Here is a 27,336-nt window from a genome sequence, read left to right on the forward strand (position 1 = left end):
TTTCTGTAAAGAAACTTCCGACTAGGGTCGTCAAGATAATTTCTGTGAGTCACAGCCTCGCAGTCACCGGCACTAATTCCATAGTTTTCTTTTCTTTCACGTGTAAATGTATTGCCAGCTCCATTTCTTCATAAAGCGAGATAGTGTAGGTGAGTCAGATTAATGTTATTAAAGCCTAACAAGACATATATGCCTGTGAATGTTATTTTCCTGTCTTGCAGATAATGGGCCAACCGTTTCAGCCCCTGCTATTTTGCTCCTTTCCTATAGGCAACATGTTTTGGAAAACAGGCCACCTGTCAACCGGCCAGAAATCAGATTGCTAAGGCTTTTCCAGCAATTTATCCGGTGATTGATTCCCATTTTTATTTGGCATTTACCAAGGAACGTGCTTTTTACTCCGTTAACTCGAATTTTCTTTTTTTATTATGCAGTTGGCATTCTTACTTTCTGCATAATACTAAAAGAGAAAATGGAAAATAGTTCCAAATTGCAGAGAACAAAATTCCTCGGAGTGGCTACGTGCCCGACGAGTTCAAAATGTTTCCGCAGAATCCAATTGCTACTTCTCATAAGACAACTGTGGCGAGTGAATTATTCGTATTCATCGACGCTCTGTGTTGTTCTGAAATTAGCGCCATAACTATGTTCCACTTGCAAGGAAAAACTGCAAATTCAGTTTGTTCCAGTTGGCTTTCTTCTTTTTTATTGTAATTGCTGATTGAACAAAAGTAAACAACGTAAAGAGAGTAAAACAGAAACAACCAAGCATGCGTCCAATCTTTAACTGGAGAAAGATGGGCAGCTCGAACATTCAGAAAGCGGGAAATAATAAGAATAAAACAAAACATAAGATCCTTCGGAGTGAAAGGTTTTCTTTTTTTTCTTCTACCAACAAGCGGAAGAAGTGACCGGCTGCAACTTAGCAGTCCCCCTTCGCCAGTTTATTACGCCCGATACGGAGCGCTGGACTGCTGGATATGCTTTTGAATATCAAATGTGCGGTATGTTTATTGCTCGGCGGTAAGCCCTCGAATGGCCGCCAAACAGTATCGCGAGCGCTTCAGTTTTTTTCTTCGTGTTCGTTTCTTCCATTCTTGCCGCACTTGTTCAAGAGGTTTCATCGATGGCCGTGGAGAGATGTCTTGGGAAAGGTGACAGCTGGAAAGAGGAATAAGTACCGCGGTGAGATATTCATCGAAATGAGAATGGATGGCTCCTAGCTCTGTTGCTTTTTTTTTTTTTTTCTTTTAATGTCGGGTCAAGAATCAGAGTTTAAGTAATCTGAATATTTAGCAGTTGCGACTTCGTTCTGAGGATGTTGTCCTTTGAAAGATAACGACTTACGTTCACTTAAGAAAACTAGTTAAGCAATGGGGTCCAGCGTGCAAATCTGGGAAATGAAGATGCCGTGATATTATACTCGAAGGTTAATTGATTAAGAATACCGTAAGATCAATTAAAGAGAGCTAAATAGGGTAAAGGGGAGAAACAAAAAATTATGTAATATGAGCCTACACACAAGAAAATAAAGTAGCAGTACAAATGCGGCGAGAGGGCGCCTGCATTGAAAAAGAGCATTCCTAATGGCGGGAATGTATTACTGCAGTGTAGCCATATAAAAAAAATAACAATTACTGGTTTAACTGCAAGTTTCAACAGTATAGCTACGTGAAAGAAGCTTCAAGCGTCACCACTTTCTTGGTACCTTCTACGCATACAAGTTCGAACTGCTTCTCCGTGACTTTTGAATGAAAGATAATATTTAAAAAAGTTGAAAAGCTGATTTGTCTTCGTCAGCTTTTGGTTAAAAGTTTAAAAAGTTGTGTGATTGAAAAGGTTTTGTTAAAACAAATACTACATGCTGCTTTATTTAATTGGAATACGCTGAACATATTCGTGTAGCCGTAATTATTTTCGTAACTTTTTTACTAGATGCTTAGCTCACGTGTACAGTGTTTTAATTACATCTAGGAAAACGATGCTGACACTGTATAGAGTGTCCGCTATCGTTCGCTCCATTGCCTTCCGAGCATTTTCGGCTAAAATGAAAAGCGTAGCACAGCTGGCTTGTACACATAGCTGCACTGTTGCCAAACTGTCGCAACGCTTTGTTCTAAACCGCGTTTATATCTTCTCGTTACACATAATCATAGGAACGGTCCCTTGACACCTAAATATACCTCGGTCGTAGTAATATTTCGATACAACAAAAAATGTATAACACCTAACGCGATTGATCACCAGTGTCGAAGTGACTGGATGTAATGAGGGCCAATATAGTAACTCCCTCTAGGGTATAATTAGTAAGCGGGACATAATTTCCTAGCAAAGAAGCCAATGACGAGAAAGGCACCACTAGCAGGCGCACAAACACAAAATGACAAGAAAGAAGAATAAAGATCGCGCGCGCCTAACGAAACCTCTTCAGAGAGTGAGTGTGCGAAGCACTTTTGCGGCCGCATCGTTTTATTTATTTTTTTTCTCTCTCTTTCTTCTCTTCTTTCCTTTCAAGCAGCGTCTTCGCTCGTCAGACGGAGAAGGTTGTTCAATTAGCCGGAACTGCCTGCTATCTTCTTCCTCCGAGGCGTGTTCAAGTGGGCGATGCGTTTAAAGTTTTGACAGGACCTGTTTAGTGTTCATTAGGCCTTATTGCGGGGCACGTGCGCCAACAATATCCGTAAGCCGGTGGGCGAGCGTCAAGTAGCCCTGGTACGACCGGTATAATTAAATCCTCCAGCAGACGCCGGAGGAGCATTTTTTTTTTTGTTTCTTTCAGGGAATAAGTTTGCGTTTTCAGTGGTAATGAACTGGCCTTGCAATAAATAAAGAAAAGGAGCCAGCGCAGAAATGTGAGACGGGCTTGCATTTATTTCCTCGGCAGCGTACGAAGATTGTCCGTTTCGTAAAGCCTGACGGACGTTGGTACGAGCTGTTTGAGATCTTTAAAAGTCTCGGATAGTTGAACAATTTTCTCTCTCTTACTCTTGTTCAATTTTTCTTTACTTTCATACGGTGTTCGCGAGCAAACTTTTAGCTTTTCTTAATGGTGGCAAACTTAGTTTGTCAGCTTAAGGATTAAGCAGGCTGCAAGTCTCATATTCCAGGGTATATTAAATAAATTTACTGCACCTCATGCACTGGTACATTAATTTTCAGAATGTCTGCCTTAGTTGAACACAGTGTTTCGTTTAAATGTTCAGAGGAAGTTTTCTCTTCGCACTATGTTTTCATTCGGAATAGTGTTTCTTGCTCGGTAGAAATATTTTCGATAGGAAGGACGAGATGTATCGGTTCAGTTTATTTTATTTGGAGGTCTTTTTTGTTTTCTGGAACAAGCATTCTTGGGAGTCTAAAACGTTGTTTTCACTTCCTAGAGGTATTAACGTATACACAGTTTCGTTTTTAACCCGACATTAAGAAGAAAGTACACAATTTAAATTTTTGACCGTCATGTATACAAGCTATCATTTCCGGTTCATGAGCCGCCTGTTTGAAGTCTACGAATAAAATATTTTAATGGTTCTGAAAGACACCGCTCATCATCGTCTTCTGAATTTCTCTCTCTCGGCATATCCGACTGCGCTGTGATAGGAATTGACGCAGTTTTTAAAGTTGACCTTGGGCTGTAGAGTACAAAAAAACGTGTTGGTCAGTTTTGACTCACCATTTGTTCCGAGGATGGACTTTACTCCTCCTCTTCCTCCTCCTCCTCTTCCTCTTCTTCCTCCTCCTCTTCCTCTTCATCCTCTTCTTCCTCCTCCTCTTCTTCTTCCTCCTCCTCTTCCTCTTCCTGCTGCTGCACAGGGGCGGGCTTGGGTGGCGCGGGCTTTGGTGGCTCGGGCTTGGGCGGCTCGAACACAGGCGCCTCAATCTCCTCTTCTTCTTCATCCTCCTCCACACGGCGGGCGCGGCTCACCTGGAAAAATCAAAGTTTGGCGTCATGCAGCATGATCAAACGAGTTTATAGCATCATTATTTCCCCATCTTTAATTTCTCCACGCTTTACGTAATCCATGTGCCCTTAGTACGATGTATAAAACTGGAGGCATGCTTTCCCAGCCAATCCCTGCTTTCCTGCTCACACTGAAACTTTTTTTCCTTCTTTCTCTTAACACTCACATTAACAGCTCTATGCTCAAGGCATGGCAGCCGACAGCCATTCGCTGTGTATGTCAATCCAGTCAGAAAATATTACCGAAAATTTTCTGATGTTACGACAGAATTTCTGCGCGGTTTGTGACGGGAAACCTGTTGTGACAACAGAACATTCTGTAGTAACATCAGACATGTCTGTAATTACAACAAAAAAGTGCTACAGAACTACAGACAATAGAAATATACTACATAAAAACTACAGAACTAGAGTAAAGTATAGAAACTACAAAAAGATCTGATGGTTACGACAGAAATACAGGATATTTTATCATATTTGTGACACATTTCTGTAGTCATCCTCGTGCTGCTAATATCGCTAGCTCCTGCTGTTCGCTAAATAGACATTCATTTTTTTTTAATTTCGTTTTCCTTCGGTTTAGTGTTTATGAGGCTGTTGGCCAGTAAGCAATTCCTCGCCACGTTCTTAATTCTAAGTACGAGGTTTACAAGTCCACGCCTTTCTTCTTTAATGCAAAGTCTTTATTACATTTCATCTGACGCAAGTACAATAGATTTCACTGAGAATTTAGGAAAAGGGGTACCGATACTTTCTGCCCTTATTCTGGAGTCTGACGACAGCGGCAGCAGATATTTCCTCATAAAAACTGTCCAGCCAACACTACTCAGTCGTCCTCGCCGTTATTACAAACCGCGCTGAACTATATATTTGAGCGTTGAGCGCACTATAGCGTGTTTCAGGTGCACATTTAAAAATTGTAAAAGCAATATGCTTTCTTTACTGTTTCTATTTTCCTTAGCTGGTTCTGTAGGTGATAGTACATGGATCATTTTTTTAATTTTTTTACATATATCTGCCCACCGTTGTTTTTTTCCTTCAAGCACTTTTACATGTCATCGGAGCTCGAGCATTCACATGGCACTGTATGGAAGACTACAAACCCAGGACGACCAATTGTTCCGAGTTAGGTTTGGTTTGTTAGTTTGGCGGGCTGGCCTCAGCTTTGTTACAATGCATCGCTGGGTAATTTGTGAATACTACCAGGTTGAGGCTCTCTTTACTATGAACATTCTGGAGTGCATGAAACTTCCTTATGCCACTTGTGTAATTAAGCATTCATTAGTGTATTGCGTGTATGTACTGATTACTTGGCTCCGGCTCAGTATCTACGCCAGAATCTGTTCAATGAAATACTCGCAAAAATTTCCGTCATGTCGCATGTGTCAGTATTAGCAGCGAAAAAAAAAAATACCTCCTCCAAAGTTTTAATGTTCCATAACCTTTTGAAACACCCCCCTCTTTTTTTACCCCTTAGCCTAGCCTTTTCTGCAATGTGTGGGTTGCTCTTGTTCAGCTAACCTGGAACCCTATGCTCTAAAACGGAATATCGAGATGGTGGTCATTCGATCATGCCCAGACTTGTTTGTATTTATTATTTATTTATTTCATATAACTCCTTCATCTCCGAGTTCATTCCACTGAGAAATGCAATGCAGTCTGTGAATTAAATTTTGACTATTGCTTCATTCGGGCCTTCACAAGAAAATGTTGCGGAAAGGGCTAGCCATTTTATGCATGAATTTGACCAGAAATTCGAATTGCTTACCAGGTTGCAAATGGAACTTGAGTTTCTTTACTTCGTACAGTATATTTCACCTGTGTTGGATGTATGTTACCATTTCAATGTTGCCAGGCATCCCTATTCTTCATTACCACCGTGCGAATGAAGTGTAGACCCGCAGAAAAGCGTATCGCGCTTTCAACCTCTCTACAAGGCAGTCCTGCCTTGTGACAGAGAGTTGTTAGTAAAGTCATAATACCTGCTTGTTCTTTGGGTTCTCGGGGTCCCACTTGGGCAGCCCCTGTCGGGCATTCTCCTTGAAGCTGAGCATCTTCTCTTCCCACTGCTTTTCGAGCTCGGCGTCCGTCATGGCTTCAAGGCCCTGTTTGAATGGACGAGAACAGTCACGTTTAAAGACGTCGTCGTGATGGGCTCGGTTTGCGGCTTCGTTAACCGCAACCACTCTTACGAACATTTTAAAAATGACTTCTCTGGTAGGTTACTTTGAGCACTGCGCGCCTTTGCATCTAGAGTTCGTTCAAGCTCAAGAATGAGCATTTGCCAGTTGGTTAGAGAAATTAATAGCTTGAAAGTCTTCATTTTAATTGTTGCTGTACCTACGAACAAATTCGACTTTCTTTCTTTTCTTGTCTTTTTGCTTTCTTTTAGTTCTGTAAGCGGTGGCCATTTTCGACTTTGATTGCATTGTTGTCACAGTTTAGAAGAGATAAAAAGACAGGTAATCTAACAAGAAAATTAGTTTACTGATTCGTTTTTATCACTGGCCGACAGCTATAGATCCCAGGAATACTCTTAGGAAAATCAAAATATATCATTTCCTCGCTGACAGAGTTGATTAGTAATTTTGAAATTATTATAAAAGGGGATATTGCGTTTACTACAAACATCGTATTAGCATCACATGATAGCAACGAGGCACAGGTAGAAGCGACTAACATTTGACTAGGGCTGCAGGTGAAGGCTGGTCTTAGGAACCATATGTACGCAACGTAGACTTCCCAGCACTTCAAACTGAGTTCTTAACGCATTTGAGGGTCATTTCATACGCTATCGCGTCAAGATAATGTGGTTTCCCCGACAAGCAGTTTAGTTCCGACAAATGCAATGACGGTGGTTATAGTTCCCATTTTGACAAATGAATAAGCGCGCTAAACATTAGGCACTAACTGCATTTGGTCAATTTCGGACCTATGATCTCTTTCACCTGAGCTCGTTTTAACACTAACTTTCTTACTTATGCGCTGTAAGAGAAGCACATTGAAAATAATTTGTAGTTGTCTCATCATGGTAGAATATAAGAGGGAGGTCTATTCCAAAGAACATTTAGGCAACTAAAAGATTGCTACACCAACAAAAACTGTGCCTCGTTTAACCAACGTCATACTGTGCATAACAAAACCCACGGTCTACTGCCATGCGGTCTTGACACTTGCGTATAGCAGGAAAAACATATACTGTGCAACAAATATTGCTTAGGGTGAAGGATGGCACAACTTGCTTGTCATGCAATTAAAAGCAAGGTGTTAAGCATTGAATTAAGGGTTAAGAAAAACATGCAATAGAGGAGTGACACTCAGGGGCTTTTTACATTCACTCGTCGTACGGGGTGCGCGACGAAAATTGGTTGTATTAATCTTATTAAGCTTCCAATAAACCTAACCCATATTAAAGCTGAATTGGTATCGATACTTACGTACTCCAAAATTAATGCCGCTCTATTGTCGGGAAGAATATTAATTTTGGTTTGAGAGCTCAATTCTGGGTAAACCATAAAATCATGTTCTATATATATCGTCTCATGTTGCCTGTATGCGACAATAGGTGCATCTTAGCTGACTAACAGAGAATCATGTTTTGTGTATATTTTCCTTTTGGGAGAGCGATAGTTACGAGGGTCCTTTTCGATTCACGTAGTCCGTTTCTCCGACATTACCGATTACATTTTGATGTATTAGTAGGATAGCGTTAAGGAATTACGTGCTTATTATGATATAAATTTACATAAGTAACTGCAGGTTAAAAGAGTTGGCAAGTTATAATTTACGTGATCATTAGGATCTTCAGGAGCATAGGTTGCCCAAGAAGTTAATAAGTGACAGGCTGGTAAATGACTCGCATGGTTTCAAGGCAGCTAGATGCAAATATCTTGCATCAACGGTTAAAGAGTTCTTCATGGAGTTGTGAGTAAAAACAACGATAAGCTGCAAAGGCATTGCCCTAAGACTTAAGAAAACTGAGTGCGAAAACAAGAAAACAATATCTCCTCGCACACAAATCCTATGGTCATCTTATGAATGGCACTATTTTATCGAAGACCAATAATGAGAAACTACAGTACATTTTGTGCCCGCAATCAGTCGATTGGCAAACCTACCGCACCCAATCGGACGAAAACGTTTTTTTTTTTTTTTTTTCGATTATGAGTGCCGATGACTCTCTATTAAGCTTTCGATACCTTTCACGAATCCTTAGCAGGTTTCGATAGCGGCAGGAAAGGAGCAAATTCATTTATTTCATTTTGGTGCAAACACCTATCGCCTCGCTTCGACCGCAGACAAATGCAATTGCAGCTTGCCAATATTTTAGGCGTTTCCAATTCAACCGACGTTATATGCAGGGGGATGCCACGGAAGCTAGTCTCTGTTGTCGAAAGAGTGGGCGAACGCTTCGTTAGCGCAACGTACACCGGCGAAGAGGTCACGCTTGTCGGTGAAGGTTCGACGGTCCGTCCTGCGCTCGTACTTGCTGGCCACCTGAATCTTGGGCTGGACCGACGTGCCAGCGGGGAGAGCACGAAGACGGGCACAGCAACGGCACGCACCGCACCAGTGTGCGGAAGAACAACGAGGGGGTTGCCACCACCAAGAGGGAGAGAAGGACAGAGAAAGAGAGAAAGGGATAGAGAGAAAGAGAGAGAAACACAACACAGTGAGCGATGCAAGGGTTCGCGCAGCGCTACTCACGCCATCATAGAGCTCCCTCTTGTCCTCGAAGGACCGCCTGTCCAGCCGGCGCTCGTACTTGCTGGACACCTGGATCTTGGGCTAACCAGCAGCGATGTTGCTCAGTAATTGCTCTCTCACCCACGCCCTTCCTACGCTCGACTCTAGTTTCCCAGGCAGCGCAAACCATCGCCCCAATATTGGCAGTGTGTTGGTAATATAATGGGTCAATATAGAGCTGGGAATTGCAACACAGTACGAATATCGGGCTGATGCTTTATGCTTCCTGGGTTTGTGGAGCTACAAAAAAACGATTGCCCGCCCAGCTAATGCATATCCTAAACTTTTTAAAAGTTTCTCATTGGTAGAAAATAATAATTTAAGTAATTATTTTAATTATTTTTATTTTGCTGAAGGATAACTTAAACTCGCCGTCTGTATTCGGTAGCAGATTGGATCTTGTACTAGTGAATCCGGCACACGCTGCCCTGAACTCGGCAACTAGGCATGTACCATGCATAGAAGCGGACAAAGATAACTTCACGCACTCGCACAAGAGAAGTTTCCTCGTGTAGATCAACTCATTGTTTCAATATGTTTCCGTGATATCAATCTTTGGTATGCCCAGATCCGTGGTAAATTTATGAAATGCGCTACGATGGGGCGAACTACGAGCAATTTTAGATTACTTAAGTGAACAAGACTCGACTGAAATGCGTTACCCCTGTCAAGCTGAACTAACACGCCAAAAACTATAATGTGTGAAATATCTTTTTATGTAAAAACTGATGAGTATCTCATCCAAGATTCTATTGATCTCAGCCTGTCTGTCAATATCGAATAACTTTAGTCAAACGAAAAACATCAGGTAGGGTGACTGCTCTCCTGGTGCATGGGTTTTGAAGTTTTGTGCTTGTATTCTTATAGTCTTACGCGAAAAACATCAGGTATGATGACTGCTCTTCTGGTGCATGTGTTTTGAAGTTTTGTGCTTGTATTCTTATAGTCTTACACCTTTTCTTACGGTTAGCAAACTAACCAAAGTTGAAAAACGTTACTTTAGAGCTAGAATCTATCAGAAGAAATAAACCACAGGGGGACCATTAGGAGACTGCCGATGAGCTGCTGAAAGGTCATTATAGGCGTCCATCATTTCTGGTCCTTGTTGGAACTGTTAACTTTTTATTGATAAATAGATCATGGAAGCAAACGATAGCGTCGTTACATAATTTTCCTCCATTACAGCACTTACTTACTCCCAACTGTGTATGCTGTTTTTGTGTTGTATCGCCGACCGAGTGATTTTGTACACACATAAAGAACAAATTAAAAGATACTATAGAAAGTATACATACCGGGTGCTTGCCCTGCAGAGCCCTGAAATGCAAACGAAATAAGTTGTTAAAAGAAAGCCCTTTTGCGAAAAGTTTGGAATTATAATAAAAAAAAATACTTATAAGAAACTATAAAAAGAACTTGCATTAAATCAAAGTGAAAGAAGAGCTGGTGGAGGGCAGCAATTCAGGCTAAATGGTCTATATAATTCATTACGATACTGTAATGCAGCGGTACGATACTTTTGTACAGCGCTGCATTAGAATATCGCAATTAACGAATAGATTCTACCCGTTCTTAATCGAGCTGCAAAAGCGATTAAACTATTCATCAGGCTCCACGGCACTCTCAAGGCACAGTTATCGTCACCATCCTGAATCTTGCTCATGCATTACCAATGCTAGCACTTTAACCACAATGCTCCCTGTGCGTTAGCTAGTTTCTTTCTTTTTCAGTTTTGTTTTTGGCAAAAGTAGTGAGCGTGAAAGAGGTTCGTTTCGAAAAGGGTCGAGAAGCACTGTACCTAAGTTACCAGTCAGATACACCCATGACCAATATCGACCACAGGATCAAGATTTGATTTCGAACGCCATCAGAGTGGCATCATTTCAGAGGAACCGTAGCACTAAAAATTGCTTACTGAGGTGAAATATGCTTCATGTGCATCTTCTGCCGATCAAGACGGGTATAAAGTGAATGCGATTCTCCTTTCTGCTTTCTCGAGGTTTTGGTCACAGTGTTATGTTTTTGGTGACGTTCATTGGATCAATATCTGCTACAGTCAAGGCGAAGATTGACTGATTCATTGATTAAAACTTTAATTTCCACCGATTTAGGAGGCCCCACTCCCCGCTCCTGGCACGCAGGCCTGAGGAACGGGGGCTCGAACCTCCGCGACTAAGGACTGGCGAATATACATTGGTTATTCACGGCCTCAGCCGCCAGGCGGACGGCCTTCTGCTGGTCAGCGGGGACGTCGCTTCGCAGCAGGGTTACCCAGGCATCTCTACTTTTAATGTTGTCCCTAGCGCCCGGAGACTTAGGGCATTCCCAAAGTATATGGTCGAGGGTCGCCCTCGCTTCGCAGGCTTTACATTTATCGTTTTTTCTCTCACCTATCTGGGTGTGAAACAACCAGACAGGGTTCATGAAATTTCCGGCTTGTAATCGCCGCCAGGCTATGGCCTCTTTATTATTTAAGCTAGGATCCGGTGGCGGCGTCAGACGTCTTTTTAATCTATAATTTTCGATTATTTCTTTATAGGTTTGCAAACGTTCGTCCATCGCCTGGCAGTCGGGCGGCTCCGCGTTTGCCCGGAAGTAGAGATCTCGGGCTAAATCATGGGCCGCCTCGTTGCCGGGGACGGACGTGTGTGCTGGGACCCAAATTAGGGTGATTTTGCGATCGATTTTAGTTGCAGCTTTTAGAATTCGGGCGGCTTCTTGCGAGACCCTGCCTTTTCCGATATTCCAGAGAGCAGTTTTACTGTCGCTAAAGATCAATCTAGCCTTCGTTCCGACGCAAGCGAGCGCTATTGCGACCTCTTCAGCCGTGTCTATGTTTCTGCTTCGGATGGTGGCGGAGCCGACTGGTGCGCCGCTACCATCGACTACCGCGGCGACTGCCGCCCCTGATCGGCCGCTTGCAGCGTCTACGTAGGCAACTTCTTTTACTCTGAATTCTTTTGCACTTTTAATCAGTGCTTCTGCTCTCTTCTCCCGTCTCTCCTTGTGGTATTCTGGGTGCATGTTGCGGGGGAGAGGACGGACAATGATGTTCTCGCGACATTGTGGTGGTACGGTAACCTTGTCGGCTGTGCCCCTATCTATTTTTCGACCCACCAATTCTAATATGGTTCGACCCGTGCTCGACCTACTTAATCTTTCATGTTGGGCGATTCTCATCGCTTCAGCAAGTTCCGTCCAGCTATTATGCACTCCCATTTCTATGAGTCGTTCCGTAGAAGAGGAGATGGGTAGGCATATTCGACTTATTATGTACGCCTGCATCAGTCTCAAGAGGCTTCTCTCTTTGAGGCCTCTGCCTTTGAATGCAATCCTCCTAAATATTCCTGTTACTTGCGTCGCGTAGGTAGTGAGCTTTTTATCGTTCCGTCATTATACCCGTCCTCTTGAATAAAAAGTCCGAGGATTCTGATTTGCTGGACTCTTGGTACGGTTTTGCCGTCGACCTTAATTTCTACGTTAAAGTCGGCCTTGCACCTAATTGATTTTGGATTATATATGAAAAGTTCGGATTTTTACGGAGAGCACGAAAGACCCCTTTCGGCCGCGTAGGACGCAATGGTGTCCGCCGCCGCCTGTAGGCGTTCCTCTATGCTGCCATCGCTGCCATTGTTCATCCAGAGATTAACGTCGTCCGCGTAAATGCTGAACTTCAGGTCTTTTATGACTTTAAGAGCGGCAGGAAGGCCTCTCATCACCGCGTTAAAAAGGAAGGGGGAGAGCACCGAGCCTTGCGGAGTTCCTTTACTTCCCAGGTGGACAGTGGGGGATTCTAGGTCCTGAATTTTTAGTTTCAACGTCCTGTTTGTCAGGAAGTCCATTACGTAATTATATGTCCTCTCGCCGACTTCTGATTCCTGTAGTCCCGCGAGAATTGCCTGGTGTTTTACGTTGTCAAATGCTTTTGTTAGATCTAGTGGTAGAATTACCTTCGCGTCTCTGGATTTCGAGTGAATTATGTCATGTTATAATCGGAGCATTACATCCTGTGTGCACAGGCCTGGTCGGAACCCGACCATCTCGTGCGGCCACAGGTCGTTTTTCTCCATGAAATTAGTTAGCCTTGTTTGGATTACGCGTTCCATAAGCTTTCCAGTGCATGAGGTTAGAGAAATAGGTCTGAGGTTTTCCAATTTGGGGGGCTTGCCAGGTTTTGGAATTAGCACAACGTTTGCAGTTTTCCACTGCTGGGGAAGACGACCGCTACTCCATACTTCTTGCATGTAGTTGGTGAGTGCCGTTATGGAAGCGTCGTCTAGGTTTCGTAGCATTTTATTTGTTATTTCATCGGGGCCGGGAGCTTATCGCATCTTTAAGCTCAGGATTTCGGCTCTAACTTCTGCTTCTGAGATGGGCGCGTCGAGGGCCTCGTTCGGTGGGCCCCCGTATTGCCTAAGAGGGAGGGATGTTGTATCGCCGACATATGTGTCTATGAGTTTAGTTATTAGTTCCGCGTCAGTCCCCTCTTTGCCTTTGCTATTGTTGTGTTTGACTGTGTTTTCGAACTGTCGGGATCAAGAAGATATCGTAGCAGGCTCCACGTCTTTGAAAGGCTCATGTTGCCCTCCATTTCATCGCACCTGTTACACCAGCTTTGCTCGCAGAGTTTAATTGCATAATCCTCAATTTCCTTATTGTGCCTGGCTATTTTTCGCCTTATATAGGTTTCGGTTCCATCTCTGACACCGGAGGCGTCTTTCCATACCTTTTTTTTGCTTCCCACATGTGTAGGAGTTTGCTGTCGACTGTTTTCGGCGCATCGTCCCCCTCTAGGGTAATGGTAGCGGATTTAACGTGGTGCATGAGGGTTTCTGCCCAATCGTCGATATTTTCAATATTTTCGTCCATGTTTGCAGATTCCCTAATTTGTCTGAATTTCTCCCATTCGATTGCGCTGATGATCTTTTCTCGTCTTACTTTGACTCCCCGTTTAAGCGTTATTTCGAGGACGTAATGATCGCTTCCAAAGTTGAGCTCTGTGTTCTTCCACCTAAGCTCCTGTATGTTTTTGGTGAATGTTAAGTCTGGGGTTGTGTCTTTGCTCACACTGTTTCCCACCCTGGTCGGGCAGCCAGAGTCTGTCTAAGGGTGAGGTTTAATTCATGAAAATCTTCCCATAACTGCCTGCCCTTCGGATCTTGCCTATTATATCCCCACTCTTGGTGGCAGGCTTTGAAGTCTCCTACAATTAGCAGGGGGTTAGCTCCAGCTGCCTTCATTGCTTTGCGAAATATTGTCTTGAGACTTCAGCACTTGTAACAAGCACTATTTTTAGAGCAACTTTGGGAAGGCAAGTTGCACACTTACTCGGGGTCGAGACCCTTCTTCAGAGCCCTGCTCCTGTTGATTTGCCGCTGACGCTCAGCCAGTTCCTTCAGCTGAAAAAAGAATGCATCACGCGAACTTTAGTGTTCAAGCGAGACTTTTCTGTATGGTGAATCATCTTATTGATATAAGTCATCCATTCGATAATTCAGAATAGATTACGAGAACGACAGTGACAAAACGAGCCATTCTGTATTGTTGAACAGCACCTAACATATTATAGACGCGAATATTTTGGCCTTCCTAGATTTTAGGTCATATATTCACTCGTATCATCGAAAATAAAAACCGATATAGCCACTGAGAACGTAATGCAGCCGGCAGTGGAGATGAATGCGTGCCCCGCGCTGTCAGGAAGAATATTTGGCTTCCGTAATTCAGTGAGACAGCTGTATGTAGCAATTTAACTGTTATCTCACGGCTTAGCGTTTGTCGCTCGGCTTATCTTCAACGAGTGGCATTAACGAATCCCTTAGAGCCTAAAAAAAGAATAGGTTATAACAAAGCTACCCCTGGCAAACCTGTGTAATGACAGGTTAGTAGTACGAGTCACTGGCATTCAACGATAATATTTTGTCAACTAACGACACACTAAGTACGAAAAATGTAATTCTGGACACACAACAATCTCAACATTTTTGACAGACAATATATTTTAGGTGTCGTCCATAATACGTCATGCATCTCTAAAGAAAATATTGCGCCAAGATTGAAGCTTAATTCAGCGGCACCCTTTGAACTTAAGGTCCGTAATGTAGTGAGCAATACTGCGAGTTTATCTGCTCAGCACTCATGGCATTACTTCTACAGAATGTTACTATAAACAGCGTCGTTGTGATGGAAGAGGGACAGAGACTTGAAATCCGATGTTCTCCCTATACCTGTAGAATTAGGTCCCTCTTCTGACAAATACGCTCCAGGGACAGCAGAATCAACCCATTTCAACAATAGTAGACGCGTGTGTAGTGCTCACATCGTAGTCCTGCCTCTTTTGGCGCTCCTCAAGGTCGTACTTCTCAGACTCCAGGCTGACGATCTGCTCCCACAGCTGCTTGGCCTTCTCGCGCAACTGTTCCACCGTCAGGCCCTCGATCTCGAGGGGCTTGATACGGAAAGACAGGATGGCCTTCTTGTCCTCTTCCATCTGCTCCTTGGTCTTGCCCATCTCGCCACGAGCGTACATGATGTTGGCAAACTGCGCGCAACATTGAGACACGGTTTATTCGATTGAAAAAAAGAAAACAGTGACAGAGCTTTTATAATCAGGCATTGAGCTACACCATTTTCTAGTAAAATCCAAACAATAGGCGTTTTCCTGGAACATACAAAGCTCACCTAAAATATCATTACATGTTGTTTAGCTATGAAAAAAAAAAACAAAAAACGTACCAGCAGGAGTCAGCTATGCAGCTAAGTCAGTGACACGGCGATAAAATGGATTCGTTAACATATTAAAATGAGCCGTAAACGAATCCTTTCTGTCGATCTCGGTTAACCGAATAATGGTTACAACATGCACTGTAAATGCGATTAACATTCCCATTGATTAAAGCTAGATATATTTTTCTTTTATAATATTTCGTGTGCATTCAGCGCGCTTCCAAGAAATATCGCCCCCTTTGTTCCTGCTATATCATTAAATCTTTGTTCATTCTTTTCTTTAATTGTACGCACTTTTCGTTCCCTTTCTTTAACCTCTTGGAAGCTTTTACATGGCTACTTCCATGCTGGCACTCGAGATGCACGCATGGCATTCAAATCAAAGATACGTCGCTACCACTTTCAAAACTGATGCGTGCCATCCCATGAAGTGAAAGGGCTGTGTGTCTTTCTTTCCACTTCCCTTTTGTTCTCTACGTCTTTCTTTCACAGGCAAACTAGCTCTATAGTTCACTAGTAACGAAACGGTGTCACTGCACTAGCCAGGCAACACGCGTGGCCTCCCTGCAAGATGAGGTACGACGCGTCCCCTAGCGGCGGCTGTGGCGTTCTGCACGCGCGACTGACCTTGTCAAAGCCGGAGCTGCCGAGCGCTGAGCCAGCCATATCCACCCCTTCGCGCTTGGTGATCACAAAGTTGGGCTTGATGGGCTCCTGTTCGCGCTTCTCCTTGGCAGCCTGCATGGCTAGGCGCTTGCGCTCCGCCTCCTCCAGTCGCTTGCGCTTCGCCTCGGCCTCGCGAGCTTTCTTCTCTTCCTGGGGAATGGAGACACACACAGAAGCATATAGAAAAATTGAGAGGTGCCCTCTGCATCGACACCGAAGCCGCTCCGTTCTTGCTGGGCTCGTTGTGTCATTATGCGTTGCCAATGTACCTGCCGCTACTGGCAGTACGAAGTGAAAACTCCGCCAAAGGGAGAAAATAAAAAAAAATAGGGGGGGGGGGGGAGGGATTAGTTTCGCGCAGCCTAATACGGCAAGCCGGAGCGCGGGGAGTCTGTCCTTACTGTATAGTTACCGTTTTTCTTTCTACGTGTTTTGACTCTTTCGCTTTTCACTTTTACTACTTTTTCGTTCTTTCTGTCTAGATGGCGCACCGGGTCTCCTTTTTTCTATCCCGACTCCATTGATTACATTGAAGGATTAGGGTTTGGGGACATATCCGGCCTCCTAACACCTGGGTTCCCTATTTTTAGAAGAACACAAGTCCTGGCGGAAGCAAATAGGACAGGAGAATAAAATGATGGGAATGTGAGACGGCGCTACGTTTTAAAAAAGAAAGTTGTCATTGCAGAACGACATCCCTTTAGATAGAGTCGCCGGGTGGCCTTAATCATTTTCTTTGTCAGCCTTCTGTCGTCATAGACAGAAAAGGCAATGCTGACTAGCACGGGATTGAGATAACCCCATCTGGACACACGAAGCTGGAACGCTCACCGGTCTTCACATATCAGCGGAGGGTTAGGCGCGCTGGTTTGGTTGACGGCCGGGTATTCTTTTTTTTTTTTCTTTTTTTTTGTACGAGAGAGTTGATAAAGGGCCGACATTCCGAAATTATCTTTTTGTTTGGTCTGTTAACTTCAGAGTGTCCTATTATCGTCAGTTCGCCCTTGCGAACTCTTTAAATACGAGCACTGTTCTCTAACGTGTTTTTATTGCAGATTATCATTTCTGTGTCCACTAGTAAAAAAAAAAAAAAAAAACCCGTCTTTTTTGTAAGGGTTATCTTTCTTGTAATAATCTTCCGCATACGCTATTTAGGAGTTGTTTTTCCTACTGCCTGTGGCCACAGCTGTCAAGTAACATAAGTTATGAAACAGTTTTCATATTGCAATGTCATTTCTCTTATATTGTACCCTATATTCAGCGACCGTTCCTGGGTATCTTGCGTTATTTTAATTGCTATCACGTCCTGGCATCGTTTTTCGCCTCGGCGCCCTCCTACAAAAATCAATATTAGCACTCAGAAGATCTCAGAAGAGGTATTTGGGACGTATTGGAAGGCGCTGAAAATAAATGTCGCGGCATCCTCAGTTTCATGCCAGCCGGAATGTATGCGAGTGTGCTGAGGAACGAGGGAAAAAAAAGGGAAAAAAAATGAGAGGTGCGCGCAACGTACCATTTCCCTGATTCTCTGCTCTTCTTGCTTCCTCTTGAACTCCATCAACTTGGCCTCTTGCTCGGCTCGCTGTGCCTTCCGTCTCAACTACGAAAGAAAAAAAAAATCAGCAAAAATGTCAATGCGAGAGGCTGGAATCGACTAGTACGGTAATAGATTACTCCTCCGATGGGCATTAAACGCCGCTGCCCTCACTCAAGCCGAGCTTGAATAGCGAGATCCTTCCTTGAGATTGACGCTGACTGTAGTCGACGTGTTTTCGCAAAATCGTTTTATCGCCACTGATAAGGCGACGACACTTCTTTATATCGATCAAATAACTAAAACCGTGGGTATTGAATGTTCGCTAATGTTTCTTTTTTTCCTTTGGCCTTTCATTTCGTCTTGCAAGGCAAAGCCTCTCTCAAAACTAAGCTGTCAGAAAAGTCCAAACGTAAACAAAATTGATGGTGCATAGTTAGTCGAGCTATCTCAATCTTTTTATGAAGATTTCCTTATTACTCAGAACAAAATAGGTCGCAAAATATACTGTTCGGTATAAGTGGTCTTTTTCTAGTATTTCTTATATGTCAGCATGATGTGGCTGATGCTTAGCTTGACACGTAATTCCTTTTGTACATTGCGTCCAACACGTTTCTCGTTTCTTTGACAATTTCGTTTCACAAAAATTTCTCAGTTTTTGTCTTTTTATTCACAGCCTCTATTGGTCTGTGCAAACGTGTATAAGAATATATAAAAAAAATATATTTCAGACCTTCGTTGCTCTACAGCGAAGTGGAAAAATCGGAAACTATAAACTATAATTTACAGAAAGCGTGTATTCATGTACGCTAAAGCTCTAGATACCTATTTACATGTGTTACAGCAGTAGGGTCACTTTTATATAGCTCTCTAATATTCACTATATGCTGTAAACGTCCCCACTTTCCAGATCATGAGCCGGAGATGGTTTTGTAAGGTACAGCGCCCCAAAGCAACTCAGGCTATGAGGGATCTCAGGCCTGAACAAGAATGGGAAAATACTTAAATTTCCACTGCTTAAATCTACATGTGAAAGGCAGCTCCGACAAAATAAGCAAGATAGTCATCGAAGCGTCTCTGCGATCTGTTTTTGAAGCTTGTATTCTCGTAATATGATTTCTCATTGCATCAGAATAAAACATTCCGTAGCCAAACACAATGCCAAAGAAAAGCTCGCACTGGAAATTCGTTAACTTCCAAGGCTAATGATTAGCCCACAGCACATCAATAAAGCCTTGCAGTAAAATTTCAAAACGTATTGGTTCCGTCACTGGAGCAATTTTAGTTTTCTTCATTCACCAAAGCAGCTAACACGCGCTTCAATTTATTTCCACAAACACCACGAGTTTTTCCGCTCCGATACTTGTGCAATTAATGTTCGTTTTAAAATAAATAATCCACCTAACGAGCATCTTCTTGAGGTTAAGGCACTCAAAATAAATATCACCCGTTTGGTTGCTTTCAATTAGGCTTTGCATGCATAGATGGGTATCGCATTTTGCCGCACAGCAGCATTTCTTACCAGGAAAGTGAGGTAGCAAGGCGCGAGCGTGACGATGACGACACACAGACGGTATTCATATAAGAAGCAACAACCGCAAGGCTTCGTATGGATTTTAGGTGCTGTTTAAAACTTGCCCACGATTCCTACTTCACGAAATTATCCCACAAAGTCAAAAACTAGAGGGGGTGAAGAAGCGACTTAGAGTGTTGTGCTTGCCATTTCATAACGAAAAAAACTACAGAAAAATTTCTGATGTTACGACAGAATTTCTGTGCTGTTTTTGACGGGAAACCTGTTGTGACAACAGAACATTCTGTAGTAACATCAGAAATCTCTGTAGTTACAACAGAAAAGTGCCACAGAACTACAGACAACAGAAATATACTACAGAAAAGTACTACAGAACTGCAGAAAAATCTGATGGTTACGACAGAACTACAGGATATTTTGTCGTATTTCTGACAAAGTTCTGTAGTTTTTTTCGACTGTTATCAAAAACTTCGTTATAGGCGCATCGTCTTGAAACGTCAACGAAGCATTCACTCATTGTGTTGGATCAGGAAGTTGACTTTTCGAGCCCATTCAAAGTTCTTTAACTAAAACGAGCTCGATTTTTTTAGAAAGTGCACAGAATGTGAAATGTGAAGAATCAAAAGCACCATAATGAGGTTCTGTACCTGTCGTTCTTTTAGTTTCCGTAGTTCCTCTTCTTCCTTGGCGCGTTGTTTCTTGCGCTGCTCCAGGTACTCAGCCCACATCTCCTCCTCCTCCTCTTTTTTCTTGCGGAGCTTCTCCTGCGTAAGTGGAATATGCAATGGTTGAGGTGACTGCCCCAGCAGCACAAGCACGATGCGTAGCATAACAATTGAGTGACGTAATCGGCAGAATTCCTTTCAGCTAGCCATCTCAAGCGCCAAAGCATAACTTCTAAAATTGCTTTCCAGAGTTTTTCGTCAGTCTTTGTCTCATTCAAAATTACAAACTGCACTTAAATTAAAATTTTGCAGTTAAAATCGGCCACTTATCTTATGACCGAGTATTCGGTCACTGAAAGACCACAATTTAATATCATGATTATTCTCCCAAACATCTAATTCATTATCACAAACATCTAATTCATGCATGAAATTACTGTAGTCTACTCAGACACGAAAGCAGCCAGGATTTACTACGACGATAAAGCACAAGGGAGTTTTTCTTTCCTTCTTTTGCTTATGTGATGTTGATCAAAAATATATATTTTAAATGTAATCTTTTTTTATGCTTGAAGGGCATTTGATTAGAATCTAGAAGGAAAACAACCGCATGCCGTCGTTGGCATCCAAGTCTAGAACGTCCGAGTTTTGTGTTCGGTGCGCTTACCAACTGAGCTGCAGCAGCAACTGCCGAGTTTTCAGTCACCATCTGTATTAAGGTCGCATGTGATCTAACCTTGAAGCAGTTCATGAGCGCCTGCCCTCGCCCATAGAGGCGAGAGTAGCATATCCTGCAATACCGTAAGTGTCACGTCAAACGGGACCAAGCGAGAAAGGTTGACGAGCACCCTCGTATGCAGCGTATGGCTGCCAGAACCGATGTTTTCTTCAAACTGCTGAGCCCACAAGGGTAGGTGAAAAGAGCTCGTACTGAAATTTATTTCAGTACAATGTTTCAGGTATTCAAAGTTCCTTTTCGCATTTTGTTGGTCTATTAGGGCTCTCCATTTTGACAGCATACGCTTACTTTTTTGTTACTATAAAATATTTCACTGCAGTGAAAGAATTTGATAATTTTCTTTTTTAATAAGTTCGACGCAAGCCACAAGGTCGTGTGGCTCGAGGAAATGTACCTGGCAATAAGAACAGCATATTACATTTTAGAAGTGAGTTTCGATCGAACTACTACAGTGCACGGCGGACTGAAGAGTTGCCAGTGCTGGCTAATATTTTAAATACGTAGAAACTGAAATGTGACACTTACCTCGATCAGCATCTCTGCTTCCGTCATCTTGATGCTTTAGTGTGCAGTCCTGGGAACGAAAAAAAAATCAAAATAAGAATTCTTCTTGAAATACAAGAACAGTTGATGAGATGACTTTAAAGTGGAATAATGTTCATGAAGTTCAAATCTCCGCTATTTTTATCAAATTCCGGCCCACTACTCAAAAGTAGCCCCGAAAAAAAAGACCGTACGGCACAAACGAAACCTAACATATCTCATACTTTCTTAAATATCGTTTCCTTTCGCAATGACATAATACTAGAGATTTTATGGTTTGTGCTTTTCTTGGAGATGTTGCGCAAATCTCAAAATCTATCCTGGTTTGCTTTCGGAGTAAAGAGATACTGGGGCCCTCAGAGGGAACGGAAAATGTACTCTCTCTCTCTCTCTCTCTCTTTCTTTGATGTTATGTTTTGAATGAAAATACATCAAATGTTTGTTTTGCGGTTTATTCGGCGCCAACGCAGTGGTTCACTCTGAGCCCTTGCAAATCCCCTTCTTGAACTAAAGTACAGTGATTGCGACAGAAGAACGGCAAGAACTCATTTTATCTGACTGATTTCTCTGGGGAGGCCTTAAAATTTCCAAAAGAGATTATCTGCACTCACCACTATACACATTTTTATCATTAGTTTTTTTTTTTTTTTTTCGGGTTGTAATATTCTCAGTCCTATTTGTTTCTCCACAGAGATCGGAAAACTACTAAAATAGACCATTACAGTTTTCATGCACTATAAGCATCGTTTTTAATCATTTTAGGTCTCCCCTTAGAAGTAGTTTGTAGAGCATGTCTGGATTTAGAGTAGAAGCCGTTGTAGTAATCCTGTGTCCTGTACTGCACTGTAATGCAAAACTAATAAATGGGGAAAGTGAAAAAAATTACGTGCACCTTTCCGCCTGAACCAGGTAAGCGCCCAGCTTAAGACCCTTTTTTACTTGTCCATTCATGCGTTCGGATTCACAATTATAAATATTCGTATTTGATAACTACCGCTGATAACTACTTCGTATTTAGCTCGGGCGTCTCTTTTAAATAGGAATAATGATGAAGACTCATGACTGCCCAGAAAAGGATTCCTTGTTTTACAATTAAAAAGCGACGGAATTACCGCAATATGTACTGTTGCTGTACCGTTTATTACATCCCATCAGGAACAAAATATATTACATAACTAACTGAAAACAAGCGAGAGCGTCATTTGAAAAGGTTTCAATATCAACTCTTCGTAAATCACGCCACGCGGTACTTTAAAGGTGCTGCATGCAAGTGTTATCACTAAATTACTTCTCAAGTTAAAGATGTGATTTCCTCCCAAAAAGTTATAGTAGAAATACCCGTTCCAGTGACCGCATTCCGCTTCGCAGAACCTACCGACTGCGCTTAAAATGGTGCTCTTAATTGCGGTCGCACGCTGGTTTACTGGTGAAGAGGGGAGATGTCCTCTTACGGAAACCTAACTACTGGGAACGATTGGTGCAGTCCTCGCTGGAACATCGATGGCTTTTTACGGTGCATCAAATTACTCGCAGGTCTTGTCACAAATAAAACAAAAAGCTAACTAAACATAAGGGGCCTTTCTTACAGCGTTCTGCTCTAGTAGAAGTACAGGAATCGCTCTAGTAAAGAATAATTTCATCCTGATATCGTCTGCACTAATAAGGTGTACAAATTCGGCTTGATGATCGTGACAGTGGGATGATGGGTAACGGTTTTAAGATGAATGTTTGCTTTTAATTGCAAAAATGAACTGAAACAACTCATATACCTGGAAAATAATTAAAACCAAGAAAATATGGTTCCGCACTTTGGGACTGAAATGCGAGGGAAAAAAAAAAACTCGACTAGCGCCACAAGTTAGTATTGAAATCTTATAAGTAAACTGCGCGCAAACCTCTCTCAGTCCCTGTTTTCTTTAACAATTTACAAGATTATTTAAGTAGCGGAATAAAATGCCCTAGGCAGACAAAAATTACGAGAGTCTTAACATTAAATACGAGTATTGTTTACCGACCTCCAAGCTTCTTCCTTCTCACCCCAACAAGACACGCGCCAGTAGTCACACTACAGGACTGCAGCATTTGTGTGTGTGTGTGTGTAGTCCGTCATGGCGCTTGCGTATTTCAGTGAAAGTTGGTGTTTTTTACCTGCGATAAACCGACTTTGCACAAGTGTCTCACTACGCTTAGTCGGAATAACACTATATGCTAATCGGAGTCCTAGTCGTTTGTCATAAACACACCTGTCCCGGCATAATACAAATCGAGCTGTCCAAGTACAACGCGACGTGACGCATATTTATTAGAGACAACGTCATCGGCACACCGAGAGAACTGTACGACCGGGGAGAGAAGCAACGAGACACCACGTCCATAAAGGGTGTTCCCCACTCGGGACGTCCCAGTAGCGGCCGCGGCCGGGCTATTTCGGGGCCCAGTGCCCTCTCGGGTGAGCTTCGGCGCCACCCGCCTCAGCGCCGCCGTTGCCGACGCCGTACTGGCGCGCTCTCGTGGCGCGAGTGCGCGTAGGTCGATGGAGATGGACACCATGCCAGCGGTGGTTGCGCAGCGCGGATACGTTTGGCCTGATCCCGTGTCAGAGGATTTGGGGGCGACGAGGTCGACGAGTGTCATAACTACTTTTTGTGGCTTTGGTTTCGTTTTCTCTTTTTAGTGGCTGCTACTCGGTCCCCGCTCATTCGGTAACGATAGTGCACGGAATAAATGGGTCGCAGTACGTCGTGCATGCTAGGAGGTGAACACTACAGTTGGCACAGTTATGTTCTGCTTCTGTTGTATCGTTTTTTTTTTTTTTAGCGTAATTGTGCTTGGACATCAAAAGTGGTTCCAGAACACCACATTGCGAACATTGCGCGGTTTTTCGAGATTCAAAAGAGTATGAAAACGTATAGGATTGTTCCTATTTTATTTCCGTTGCAGTCTGTAATTAATTCCAGCGTCTCTGCAACTGTATGCTCGCAATATATTTATAATGCGACGGAAATTTTCTCAGGGCTGCATGGCGCCAGATGTTCAGATAAACTGTGCGACGAGGAGGAGGATCCACGAGGAGGATCCACGAAACGAGGCTGGGCCTGTTTCGTTTCGCTTTTTGTCCATGTTTAAGTAATTCATCTCTTCCTTGAAAAGGGTCATTAACCAGCTTGCCCACCTAGGCGCCATATCGCACTCTTTAAGTAATTTTTCAATAAAAGCTTATTCTAAGCAATTGTACTGATCTATAGAAACTTTCATAAATAAATGTGAGGTGAATAATTTAAATACGTTGAGTTATGATTCTTCAGAAAGCGTTCTTAAAACTTGAACAGAAGGATGCTTGACTTTCTGAGCAAAGGAAAGGTTGCCTGTGTCGTGGAACCGAAATCTAAAGCTCGAAACATAAAAGTTAAAGGGTTTTGTGCAGGATGCATTACTATAAGAGCGTTTAAAGTTCTTTGTTAAGAGGAGACAAGTACTGACTTTCTCCATAGCTATTAAACAATGCTAAACATTCCCGAGAAATACAAACGCAGAGAGATCGAAACACTACCTCTTCTAAACAATTATTCTAAACCATATCACTTTTCGTTATTTCATTGTTCTTAATTTTTACCGCACAAAATTGACAATGTTTTTCGCCTTTTTAATATAGCTTTTCCTACAACTGAAGTTCACATTTCTTCACAATAATGAGATCTGAGAAGAGATGTTTTTGTTGGTAGGTGCCTCTCTTCCAGACAACAGTGCGCAAGAGGTACAAATACGAAAGTAGCCGCTGGCAGATAGGAACAGCATATCATTAATAATGTCGTCGTTACCTTTTCTGATTATGAAAAAAAAATTAACTCGCTTTTGTTGAACGCTAGGGCAATAATGACAGCGTTTCAGAAAGAAAATGGTAATGGAAGTTCCACTATTATACAATGCGCATCTCTCACAACTAATGTCGCTCGGTACAGAGTCATGTTTCTTCTTGCTGCATGTATAGTCTGCGATCACAGAGCCTGTGTGTATTTAGCGTGGTGTCCTAAGTTTTGTGCAAATCTATAATCGAAGCCGTAACCTGTTTATTTAAACGTGCATATGTTTAACGCGACCACAGAGGTACGGTAAATATGACTGCTGGACCTTTCACTCAGTTCACTTCTAAATTCCTGATTCAAAACCCGCCTTGTGAGCCAAGGCCATGTTTTGGCATAAAAATAGGTAATAAGTACATCGTACAAGTCAAAATCTAATTGAGAGTGACCCGTGAACTGGGGCGCCACCATACATTCATAAGTGAGTTTTGCGTCCTTCGGGACGAATCTTGAGAAAGTACGTAGACGTTATCAGCAGAAAAGGCAGCTGAATCTACGCGTAGTGCGAATCAAGCAATTCTTTAATAGCTTCCTGCCTAGCTTGCCAGTTACCATAGAAAGTTTAACTATTCTGCCATGGCATTCGCGTTTTCAAGCGTGTTTAACACTCTGTTCGTGAATTTCACGTTAAGCAGCAGTGCTACAAATTTAGAAAATCTAAGTGAGGGTTGGAGATGATTCATCCTAAGGTCTGAAAAGTTCTCGTTTATGTCAAACCTGTGACTACTTGTGCGACATTGGAGCAGCTACAAAACATAAGCAAAATTCGCACATCAGCCATGCTTTATCCGAATAAAACTGGAGGCTGAGAAGGACGCCAGGTGTGGTCGGATAAAACAAATGACATTCCAGATACTACTTTTTGTTTAGCGAGAGCGCAAGTAAAGAACGTTTCGTAACATAACATGTTTTTAGAAAAAAAGTGCTAGACAGAAGTGGAGCTCTGGCCTGAAACGGTGCAATATGGGCATTTATCAAATATATTGACATCATATAGTGCACAGCTTAACAGTGATATAATGTTTAACCCACTGACATTTCGTTGTGCACAGAACTACTGTTGTTGAGCTGTTCTTGGTTTTGGAAGATTGATGTTCAGCTGTCAGGAAATGAAATTTATGTACTTTCATGCTGGACCTGCATAGAACATTAATTTTGGTTAGAAATGGTGACTTTTCCGGGGCTAAACCTATTTCTTTGAAGCTCAGATGTGCATAGGTTTAACTTCTTGAGCAAGAGGCCTATTCGGCTTGTAGCTATGCGTCTCACAGGGGCAGATTCTGCTGTGAATCAGATACGAATCTCCACACAACATTCTGATTTTATCGCACCGGCCTGGCTACACAATGAATTCGTCATCTCATTTGATAAAGGATCCAGATTCTACTAGTGGCATCTGTACGCTAACTTGCTTTTGATGTCCAATATGACACTGACGAGCTTTTCATAACTGGTCCTTTTAAGTTCCGAAAAATCACCTTGTTTCTCAAAACACATGCGAAAGTATGTCGTAGGCACCGCGATAATAACCAGTGCTGGTGAAAACTTCATTTCCGGTCGCTAGCACTTCTTTTTTCAGTTGAAGGGGCGGGAAGGACGAGGTCTCAAGTATACACATATGTTCGCAGTGTCAAGGAACTTTTCCTTCCTAACCTAAAGTTTGAGACCTGTTCGAAGAAAGCATTATGGTAGCATAACAATTGCGATCGACAAAGACACTAGAGCTTGCACAGCAGACGTATGTCCCTGCGTGTACGTACGTCAAGGCTAATTCGTTCACCTTTAAACTTAAGCCATCAACATATCCACTATATTTTCGCACACCATCAATCGGGAAGATAGAAGCACGACCGAGAAAGCCGCAGACATCCTGCACGTTGTCGTCCCGCAAGAGTTGGTGGACGCGGAGAATCCGGCTGGAGCCGCTCACCTGGAAGGGAGAGGAACGGTGGTCGAGGTGTCCCGTCGGTCGAGTGGCGTCGAGGAGCAGCCGCACAAGCGAGCACACCACCACACGAACCTGACGCTACGGCACCGGGCTCCCGAGACTGCACCGACCCTTCGCTACAACGCGCTCTCCCAGACCTTAGCAAGAGATGCTAACAACAAGAAAAATAACCGAATGCCAGCGCCCAAGAAGCAGCAAGCGAAAGTCATCCGTGCCCTCCTCTTCTCTTGCTTCCCTACAAACACGGCCGAGTGAGAGAGAGTGACTCTTTCCTGAACACTGTATACCTACACCCTTCCCTTCTTGGGGCGACGGCCAAGAAAACAATCTGCAGAAAAAGAAGCAGCCAAAGCGAAAGTTGGCTCAGAAATAGGAACCGGCCCACGTCTGAGGACGAGACTGTGGCCGCGTGTGCCAGCG

General features: G+C 42.9%; 1 protein-coding gene across 2 annotated transcripts; it reads right to left on the bottom strand.

Moving 5' to 3' along the window:
* Nucleotides 1–674: 674 nt before the first annotated feature.
* Nucleotides 675–27,058, bottom strand: up (Troponin T, skeletal muscle). Of its 2 annotated transcripts, none has more exons than XM_084601744.1 (12): nucleotides 26,899–27,058; nucleotides 21,091–21,139; nucleotides 19,809–19,925; nucleotides 17,607–17,693; nucleotides 16,055–16,243; nucleotides 15,021–15,242; nucleotides 14,030–14,100; nucleotides 9,997–10,018; nucleotides 8,663–8,743; nucleotides 5,938–6,060; nucleotides 3,668–3,919; nucleotides 675–1,161 (listed from the first exon to the last, which is right to left on the bottom strand). In XM_084601744.1, the coding sequence occupies exons 2-11, from the start codon at nucleotides 21,115–21,117 to the stop codon at nucleotides 3,689–3,691; spliced, it is 1,170 nt and encodes a 389-aa protein (XP_084457870.1). In that variant the 5' UTR covers nucleotides 21,118–21,139; nucleotides 26,899–27,058; the 3' UTR covers nucleotides 675–1,161; nucleotides 3,668–3,688. The 2 variants fall into 2 exon arrangements, with proteins under 2 accessions (XP_084457870.1, XP_084457869.1); XM_084601743.1 differs by lacking the exon at nucleotides 8,663–8,743 and adding an exon at nucleotides 8,384–8,464 and having other exon boundaries at nucleotides 26,899–27,056.
* Between the last annotated feature and the right edge of the window lie 278 nt (nucleotides 27,059–27,336).

The sequence above is a fragment of the Amblyomma maculatum genome, chromosome 4 (assembly GCF_055883805.1).
Source record: "Amblyomma maculatum isolate TAMU_Amacu chromosome 4, ASM5588380v1, whole genome shotgun sequence".
Lineage (NCBI taxonomy): Eukaryota > Metazoa > Arthropoda > Arachnida > Ixodida > Ixodidae > Amblyomma > Amblyomma maculatum.